The 10,681-nt window shown below is 39.9% G+C and overlaps 1 protein-coding gene across 1 annotated transcript in view; it reads right to left on the reverse strand.

The window, feature by feature from the left end:
• LOC107296549 (tumor necrosis factor-like) overlaps positions 1 to 1,363 on the reverse strand; it is a 4,621-nt gene extending 3,258 nt beyond the window's left edge. Inside the window, exons 1-2 of the mRNA XM_015825877.1 lie at positions 1,101 to 1,363; positions 307 to 337 (exon numbers count right to left, since the gene is read on the reverse strand). Coding sequence (XP_015681363.1) covers positions 307 to 337; positions 1,101 to 1,280 — 211 coding nt within the window. The 5' untranslated portion in view covers positions 1,281 to 1,363. The remainder of the gene's footprint in view (positions 1 to 306; positions 338 to 1,100) is intronic.
• Between the last annotated feature and the right edge of the window lie 9,318 nt (positions 1,364 to 10,681).

Below are 10,681 nucleotides of genomic sequence, written 5' to 3' on the forward strand. Positions count from 1 at the left end.
TGATAGGGACCATGTTGGGGAAAGAAAAAGAAAAGGCAGAATTGGCAATGACCCCACAGAGCATACAGATAACACTACAAATGATTCAAGAAACAATGATGATGACCCAAGAGGCAATAGCAAATAATCATGAAGAAACGAAAGTACATCACAAAGAAATCAAGAATGATATGGGAGAAATGAGAGATGAAATTAAAAAAAAGGAATGAAGGAATATAAGATAGTAATAATAATCAATCTATGGAGCATTACTAGTGTGTTGGAAAAAAAATTCTTAAGAAAATAACACTGCTTAGAAATACTTACCAGAAAATGAATTTCCCTGTAGTTTAGAGTTCTGGAAAAGAAATGGGAAAAAGAAATTAATAAGGACGATGCAGTAATGCCACCACTATTATCAATGCAATTATTGTATTAATTGTATTAAAAAATTGGCAGAGGTACAGTTATAAATGTCTACTAAATAAACATGTTTGAAATGTAAGATTAACAGAAAAAACCCCGCAAGCACATAGAAAATAAGAGATAGGCATTCTTTATCAAATATACTATGCCCGTGGATATTGATTTCTGATCATCCATTTGGTCTCCAGAAAGATTGACGAGCATTAGTCATATAGGCCAATTCTATATGCCTTCAACAAGTGACTGATTCAGCAACTAATTGTTGCATAAAATAAGTATTTTGGGAGAGTAATATCTATCTATCTATCTATCTATCTATCTATCTATCATCATCATCATCTATCATCTATCAAATCTTTTAAATTCCTTTTATTGGGAATATTTTAAGCCAACAGTGTTAACCATCAGCTTTCCGTTATTTCTTCTTAGAACTGTCAAATAAGTGTTGAACTTCTGGGGGAAAAGCTAATTTACTATATAATGAGCAATATTATCTTCAATTTCATCATCATCATCATCATAATTTTCATCCTCCTCCAAATAGAGCTATTGACTTTTTTCCCTTCCTTTATTTAGGAGATTTTTTTTAACCCAACTTTTCATCATCCTAAAGTGAAGGATCACTTGCTTGCAAACTTTACCCGGCCTCATTTCACCACAAGCAACTCACTCTTCACCCATCTCGTGTTACTAACCTCCTTTTCAGACAATCCAAATGCGTCCAGTTGCAAGAGGGCGAACACGGTTACTGCCCCAATCAGAAGCAAGAAGGAGCAGATGCTGAGGCACTTCCAGTGGTTATTTTTCTGGGAGGGTTCCCGGATTACAACTATGCTCCCTTTCTCCACATCGTTCACCAGTTGCTCAGAGCTCATTGTGGATGGCTTGTGCTTCAGAAAAAGGCTGCGCAATTCGTTGGTGGTGATGGGGAGCCCAGTAAAAATTTGATTCTCCGTCGGCAAATAGAAGCTCCCTTGTTTTTTTTTCAAATTGATTTCACGGATGCTGCTGCCTAAATTCAGACTGCTTCGAAAATTCAGCCGTCGGTCAAAGAAAAACTTAAGAGTAGATGGCAGATGAAGAAGAGTTCTTTTAGCTGTTTGACTTGTAGCCTCCTTGAAATTCACCTGAGGGATGTTGCTGTTTCCTTGCTTTTTTTTTTCTTTCCCCTTTCAGCCTTTCTTTCTTTCTGCTCTTCTTTTCGAAGCCGCTGCACCTTTACACAGAGGAGGCTTGACTGTTTGGACACTCTTGTGGCAGCTTCCTTTTAAACCCTTCTGCAAACGCCTGTACTGTCCCCGCCCACATCTAGCAACTCATGAGCAAGAGGAAAAAAGCAGAAAGAGGAAACGGTTACAGAACAGCCTATGAAACGTGTTGGAATCTGAGGTTGGTACTTTCAGATGGCAAGCGGACGCTCCGCCCTTTTCTTTTTTGGCCGGGTTTGTCCGTGAGACTGGAAAAGCAGGTTATTTAATTAGTGTGATAAATAAATTCACTCTTTCTTTTCCTGGCTAAGTCAACAGATGGCAGGGATGTGATAGGAGAGGAGTTTTAAAACAAGTATCTGTAGGCACCTGTCTCATTGATAGAACTCCTTACTTTGCAGAGGTATTTCTGGATAAACAGAGGAAAGCGGAGAAACGACATTATGTGCCCAATGTGGTGCCGGTAAATATCAATATGCTGGCAACACTTTCCTTGGTGGACACCAGCTTCTGATTTCCCTGATTTTTTTGATTTTTTTTTACATTTTAAAAACGGGGGTCAGCAAGTGGTAAAGCCCTGTCTCCCATAACCACTTCTATGGTCTTCAAGGGGTTCCAATAAACTTCGTTAGAAAACAAAAATGCTTCACTGCTGCCGCTACTTTATTTGGACATACCCCCCCACACACCCCAAAAAGACAAATGTAACCAGAGACAGTCATGACCATTTAAGAAGCAGAGATCATGCAAGGAACTGGTCAAATTCAGATACGTTGGTGCTTTGTACATCCTCTTCCAAGTTGGTGAAAACACCTAAAACTTATTTTCAGAATCCCAAATGTGGTGATTGCCCCCCCCCCGCACAAAACATGGGAATAGATGCAGGGGAGTCTGCAGAGTGTGATCCAGAAAGTCGAGATGGCATCCATGGTGCTGTAATCAAAGATCTGCCTGTTTTAGAATGGGTGGAATTTTGATCGTAACACTGTGGAAAGCACCTTGATTTTTTTGGACCATGGCTGTGCCTTTGGGGGGCAGCAAAAGCATTTATATTGAAATTACGTAAGCCTTCCAGAGTGATTTAGGAGCCTTCCTAAAATCAAAATATATAAATAAATTCCACTAAATTCCATCATCTGAACATCCATATGAATGACTATATAAATTTGAGTAATATATAAACATTCTGAGGTGCACCAGGTAGCTGGTCCCCCTTAACAAGAACATTTATTAATTCGGTGAATGTGTCTATTATACAACTTCCATACCTGGACATCAGCTATTATCCACATTAGGAAGGGCCATTGCTAGTAATCTTTCCCTTTGTGCAACTCCCTTTTAATCTAACACTCTGGAATTTGACAAGGATATTTCCACCAAAAGGGGTGGAAATTGCTGTACTTTTGCCATTGCTATACTTTTCAGCATAGCTCACCCTCTAATCATAATTCATAGGGACTTAAAAATGATATTAGCAAAGCATGATTCTGAATAGCCTGAATGGATGCTTATAAAAATTGACAGCTTTCCATCTCTCATTACCTTGATTAAGAACAAAAATAGTACAACTCTTTGTGTTTTCTCCATCTGAACTGATGAGAGAACCAAACTTTCTCCCTCCCCCCAAATTATGCCTCTGAAACAGAGACTTCTGTATGTTAGATTGGATTAAACATGTAATGGTATGTGAGAAAGATGTTGGGAGAGAGGGGGGGAAATGCCGCCTAGGGAATGGTCAGATAAGAGAGCGTATAGCTCTCAGTGGGATAGTGGGTGGGGTAAGACAAGAGTCTTAGAAGGGACCCTCGCTAGTTTTTTCAGGCTGTAAAAGAAACCACGGGAGAGTTCAGATTTTCAATCTTGCAAGTTTGATGTCAGCCTTGCCAGGCATACGAGGCAGGAAATATGACCAGATGAGTTAATTCTTCTTTATTGTAAGGCTAAATTAGTCGAATCTTCTAAGTGAGTTTAGTATGCAATCTTATTTGCAAAGGCCAATGCTGATTGGAGCTGCTGAGAATCTATCCAAAAGGTTTCATTGCAATCTGATTATCATCCTATGGTAATATTGCATCCCACCATCTTCTACTCACTAACCATTTATGTCTAGAACAGTGTTTCTCAACCTTTTTAATGCCGCGACCCCAACCGGTCGTAAGTCGAGGACTAAACTGGTTGTAAGTCGAGGACTAAACCGGTCATAAGTCGAGGACTACCCAACCGGTCGTATGTCGAGGACTTTCCCTGCCTGGGAGCGCCGCACATGCGTGGTTCTGCCCCCTGCGCCGGCCGAGGCGTAGCTGGCAAGCGGCAGAGACGGAGCAGGCCGACCACCAGCTGGCCCAGCCCAAGGGAGGTAAGGCACCCGCCGGAAAAGGGGGAAAAAAATGGCGGACAAAAAAAATGGCGGACAAAAAAAATGGCGGACAGCCTTGCTTGGCGACCCCCGTGAAATGGTCGATCGACCCCAAATGGGGTCCCGACCCACAGGTTGAGAACCAATGGTCTAGAACGTAAAACCTACCATATGAACTGGGTCACATCTATAACCCATCTATTTAAGGGTATCCATACTGGCTGGGGAATTTTGGGAATTGAAGTCCAGATAATCTTGAAGTTAGAACGGGCCGGAAATTCTGTCTTAGACCAATCCATTCTGTCTCACGTAATTGAGAATATAAGTTATTTCCTTTCATCTTGAAACTTGAGTGATGGTCAAATATCCAGTACTTGCCCCATACTGATGCCCCCCTAATAGTGACAGGGCAACCATCACATGTATCACGGGAGCATCAGTTTCTGCAATATTTGTCTGAGGAGAAAATCTGTAGAGATAAAATTTGGGTGTAGAAGTTATATATTTTGCTCAATTTGGGTTTACCGTGTGGAAAATCCCTGATTCTCTACTTCAATTACTTCACCAGAGGATTTTCCCCTATTTCTTTCTTACCTCATGATTTGGCTGAAGAAGTAGGAATAGTTACTTCTTTTTTTTTTGTTTCCAAGCTGGATTTTGAAAGTGAAACCAGAATTGTTGAGGAAGAAAATTCTGTGAATTCCATTTTATTCTTTGGCTGGTTTGTGTGTGGTTTTTTCTCCGAGTTAACCATTTATTAATCCATGTTCAACTGTTTTACCTTAAGTTCTCAGTACAAAGTTCTCAAAAGGGAACTAGCAATTTGGAATGCCATAGAGATGTATAGTATGTATATCCACACGTACATACTGTTAACCCCTCTCCAATCAAAGTAGTAGGATAATTTGACCATGGTCATTTGTGCCTCAAGAGGGAACTCTGAGTTGATCTGTTAAGTGATCCATCACTTGGGGTTTTTTTTGGCTGTCCACAATGTTCTCAAGGGTCTTTTCCAACATCAAAATCCAAAGGTATCAATACTCTTCCTATCAGTCTCTTTACAGTCCAACTTTCACTTCCACAGTTTAATGCCATGGCTTGCAATGATTCCAATTTTTGCAGGTAATAAACACAGCACAATCTTTGAATATTTTATTATTTATTTTATTTAGTTAGTTTATTTATTTAGTTTCGCCAAGCCCTGAAGGCCCATCTATTCCGTGCGGCCGGCCTGGCGTAGTTTGATTATGTTTCAGTGGGGGGTTTTTTTACGGGTGTGTTTTTAGAACAGGCCTGTTATTTAATATGATTTTAAAACAAACTATTTATTTATTATTGTGGTTTTTAGTATTGCCTGGTCACCGCCTTGAGTCCCGCAAGGGAGATAGGGCGGTATATAAATTTAATAAATACAAATACAAATACAAATATTAAATGTTTATGCCTCCCATCTCTCCTACAGCGTGACTCTGGGCGGCTTACAAGTTCTAAAAGGTAAAACATAAATATTAAAACATTAAAATATTATTAAAAACTGTACTAAAACTGCAACTAAAAGATTTAAGAGATGGATGGGGCAGAGATGAGGTCTTCTTCCCCTGTCAGCCACCTCCAGCAGTGAGTGCCCCCCTTGGGGTCCCAGGTCAACTGGCAAAGCCAGGTTTTAATATTCTTCTGGAAGGCCAACAGAAAGGGTGCAGTTCTCACCTCTAGTGAAAGAATGTTCCACAGAGATGGGGCCACAGCAGAAAAGACTCTTCTCCTTGACCTCACCTTCCTAGAATTAAGGAGAAACTTTCTGACAGTGAGAACAATTAATCAGTGGAACGACTTGTGGGTGCTCCAACACTGGAGATTTTTAAGAAGAGATTGGACAGCCGTTTATCTGAAATGGTATATAGAGTTTTCCACTTGAGCGGACTAGAAGACCTCCAAGGTGGGACTAGAAGACCTCCAAGGTCCCTTCCAATTCTTATTGTTATTCTGCTTCAATTCCTTAGCAGATGGGATCCATAGCAGGACTCTTCTGCTGGTACAAGTGTGGCAGGCTTGTCCCATTGGGGAGAAATGGCTCCTCGTAATATAAATAAAAAATGAAATATCTTTTATCGCTTATACAGTATACTGCTTATAAATGTTGATATTATTATTACATGTTATGGGCCATTTAGTCTAGAGGGCACTTCTGTTACAGTGATTTTACAATTGATTATTTTGGTTTTTTAATTCTATATTTGTACTATGCGTGATAAAGCAACTTGCTACAACTTCCTCCGATTGCCTAAGGTGGCTTGAGTCTTCTTACTTTTTTTAGAAATTATGAAATGCTATCGACCGGATGGAAAAGAAAGATTTAATGACAAAACATTATTCTCCTCTGAAAACTGAAACTCTGGAAGCTGGAAGTTGAATGTCTTGTGCTTTTCTGGCTGCCTGAAAAAATGAAAGTGAGAATGGAATTTCCCATGCTGGAACTTGATTTTCACTGCTCAGACTTCCTTGTTAACAGGTAGTTAACACTGAAGATAAATTATATTAACTCCTTTTCCTCTTCTTTTCCTCTTTACTCCTCCTCATTAGCTTGTTATCAGTATATATATTATTTATATATAATGACTTCAACACCGGAATTCCCCTGAACTGCAAAAAATAGCACTTAAACAATAGACATAATCAAACAAGAGTAAGAGTAAAAAAACAACACTGCTGTTTAAAATAAAGTTATGGATACCGTCCAGTAAGTCCTTGCCCAATTTATTGAAAATTGCTAGGATGTTGCTAGAATAGCCCCGAATTTCTCTTCTCTTATAAGATGTACTTTTATTCCTGCGTTTAAGGGATACAGCTTTGGAAATCAGCGAGAAAACAAATTGTCCCTCCTCTTCTGAAGAAAGCTTCTTTGGATCTCCCTCTTTTTGGTGTTCACATATCTAGCTGGTCTGTGGAGATTCTCAGTCATCCAGGTCATGGTTGGTTTTTTTTTGAGAACTGAAGATTCTTCTTGGATGAGAAGCGAAACGTCTTCAAGGAAAACGAAGAAAGTCCAGTTGCCTTTAGGGGGAAAAAAAGCTCTTTTGGGGATATCTAGCTAGTCTTCATATTTCACTATCTGAAGCAATGAAGGAGATCGCTTCCTTTCACGTTCTGGATATGAAACCCAATTGTTCTGGCAGTGAAATCTTTCTTTAGCCTCCAAGCTCACCTGTTGTCAGAAGCCAGCAAGTTAACTTAAGTGAAACCAGGTGGCACCAGGGAGGCCACATCACAAGCAAACTGTCTTTCCCAACTTTGGCAACTTTAAGAGGTGTGTACTTTGACTCCTAGAATTCCCCAGCCAGTAATATAATGATTGTATACATGTGACTGTTCATTGAGCAAATTTCTGCACCGCCCATCTCCCTCAAAATAGAGGGAGTGATATATTGATACCGGTGGGTACAAAGAGATATAAGATATAGCTTCTTTTCATCCTTCAAATGCAAAACTATTTTCTAATTTAAAAAGAGCTTCCCAGTGGAGAGGGGAAGAAAATTAGTATTATATTGCTGTCACTTATCTGAAGTGTTCTATCTCAGAAGAGAAGTCTAAGTGCAGCTGAAATTATAACCCTTACAGTATCTCAATTATTTTTAAAAAAATGTGAAGAAGAAATACTTTTCTTTTAATTACTGGCTTCGTCATTTATCTTTCATCATATGTTACACATGCTTATCTATGGATGGGCATATGAATAGAATTAAATTTATAATTCTATAAATTTTATAAATATTTATGTGTAGTGGGGTGCCCAAGAGTTCTGTTCTGGGCCCAGTGCTCTTCAACATCTTCATCAATGATTTGGATTAGGGGATAGCATCACCACCAGATGGATCCGTAGCTGGCTGACCGGCCGTACTCAGCGTATGGTCCTCAATGGAACCGCATCTACATGGAGGGAAGTGTGTAGTGGGGTGCCTCAGGGCTCTGTTCTGGGCCCAGTGCTCTTCAACATCTTCATCAACGATCTGGATGAGGGGATGGATGGGGAACTCATCAAATTTGCAGACGACACCAAGCTGGCAGGAATAGCCAACACTCCAAAAGACAGGCTTAAGATACAGAAGGATCTGGACAGACTTGAACACTGGGCACTATCTAACAAAATGAAATTCAATGGTGAAAAAAGCAAGGTTCTACATTTAGGCAAGAAAAACCAAATGCACAGGTATAGTATAGGGAGTACCTTGCTCAATAGTAGTAACTGTGAGAGGGACCTCAGAGTCCTAGTGGACAATCACCTAAATATGAGCCAGCAGTGTGCTGCAGCTGCCAAAAAGGCCAACGCAGTGCTAGGCTGCATTAACAGAGGGATAGAATCAAGATCACGTGAAGTGTTAATACCACTTTACAATGTCTTGGTAAGGCCACACTTGGAATACTGCATCCAGTTTTGGTCACCGCGATGTAAAAAAGATGTTGAGACTCTAGAAAGAGCACAGAGAAGAGCAACAAAGATGATTAGGGGACCGGAGGCTAAAGCATATAAGGAACGGCTGCTGAAATTGGGTATGTCTAGTTTAATGAAGAGAAGGATGAGGGGGGACATGATATCAGTGTTCCAATATCTCAGGGGCTGCCACAAAGAAGAGGGAGTCAAGCTATTCTCCAAAGTGCCTGAAGGCAGGACAAGAAGCAATGGGTGGAAACTAATCAAGGAAAGAAGCAACCTAGACTAAGGAGAAACTTCCTGACAGAACAATTAACCAGTGGAACCACCTGCCTCCAGAAGCAGTGAATGCTCCAACACTGGAAGTTTTTAAGAAGAGACTGGACAGTCATTTGTACGAAATGGTATAGGGTTTCCTGCCTGAGCAGGGGGTTGTACTAGATGACCTCCAAGTTCCCTTCCAACTTTACTACTACTACTACTACTACTACTACTACTACTACTACTACTACTACTACTACTACTATTATTATTATTATTATTATTATTATTATTATTATTATTATTATTATTATTATTATTATTAAATATGAGCCAGCAGTGTGCTGCAGCAGCCAAAAAAGCCAACACAGTGCTAGACTGCATTAACAGAGGGATAGAATCAAGATAACAGGAAGTGTTAATATCACTTTACAATGCCTTGGTAAGGCCACACTTGGAATACTGCATCCAGTTTTTGTCACCACGATGTTAAAAAGATGTTGAGACTCTACAAAGAGTACAGAGAAGAGCAACAAAGATGATCAGTGGACTGGAGGCTAAAACATATCAGGAACGGTTGCTGGAATTGGGTATGTCTAATGAAGAGAAGGATGAGGGGGACATGATAGCAGTATTCCAATATCTCAGGGGCTGCCACAAAGAAGAGGGAATCAAGCTATTTTCCAAAGCACCTGAAGGCAGGACAAGAAGCAACGGGTGGAAACTAACCAAAGAGAGAAGCAACCTAGAACTAAGGAGAAATTTCCTGACAGAACAATTAATCAGTGGAACAACCTGTCTCCAGAATCTGTGAATGCTCCAACACTGGAAGTTTTTAAGAAGAGATTGGACAGTCATTTCTCTGAAATGGTATAGGGTTTCCTGCCTGAGCAGGGGGTTGGACTAGATGACCTCCAAGGTCCCATTATTATTATTATTATTATTATTATTATTATTATTATTATTATTATTATTATTATTATTAGTAGTAGTAGTAGTAGTAGTAGTAGTAGTAGTATATCTCAATGCATCTCTCTCTCTCTGTCTCTCTCTCTCATCTATCTTACACTAATATCAAAGTATCATCTATCTATTCTCTCTCCCCCTCTATCGAATCTATTTGTCTGTCTGTCTATCTATCTGTCTATCTATCTATCTATCTATCTATCTATCTATCTATCTATCTATCTATCTATCTATCTATCTATCTATCTATCTATCTATTTTCCCTCTCCCTCTCCCGCTCTCCTCTCTCTCCCTCCCTCCCTCCCTCCCTCCCTCCCTCCCTCCCTCTCTCTCTCTCTCTCTCTCTCTCTCCCTCTCTCTCTCTCTCTCTCTCTCTCTATCTCCTCAGACTTTTTTTTTAAAGTTGGTTCCTCCACACTAAATCTGGCTAAGGATGTCAGCAAAAATTGATTGCTTAATACACCACTGGATGTTTCTCAGAGCCTCAGAGGAAGTGATACAATGCCCATTTCCTGCTTCCTGATTCCTGATCTGAAACTCGACCCATTGCTACAAGGGAGAGGAAAGAGTGAATTCTCCTACGTCTCAAGAGTTGTCTCCATCTGGCATCTCCCTGATTTTGAAAGATACTAAATTAGAATTGTCAATACAAATACAGAACATTTATATATATATAAAACCACCCCACCTTTTACATACAGTACTATAATAATAAATTAGAACTATCAATACAAATATAGGAGATTTCATTATATACGTGTGTGCGTGTGTATACAAACACACACACACACACCTATAATGTATCTGTACACTTACAGACTGCTGTACATGCACTGGAAACTAATCCCACCTTAGGCACAAAGCCAACTGGGTGACCCTGGGTTACTCACTCTCTCATAGCCCTACAGTAGAAAGAAGAAAACAGCAACGTCAAACCACTTTGAGAAATCTTGTCAAGAAAACAAGTGCCCAGAAACTTTCAAGCAGTCACCAGGAGTGAAAAACTGACTTAAGGCACAACCAGCACTCCATCTTATAGAAGGTGAAGAGTTGTGGTGG

Source organism: Protobothrops mucrosquamatus, unplaced genomic scaffold, assembly GCF_001527695.2.
Source record: "Protobothrops mucrosquamatus isolate PMUCROS unplaced genomic scaffold, P.Mucros_1.0 scaffold2860, whole genome shotgun sequence".
Classification (NCBI taxonomy): domain Eukaryota; kingdom Metazoa; phylum Chordata; class Lepidosauria; order Squamata; family Viperidae; genus Protobothrops; species Protobothrops mucrosquamatus.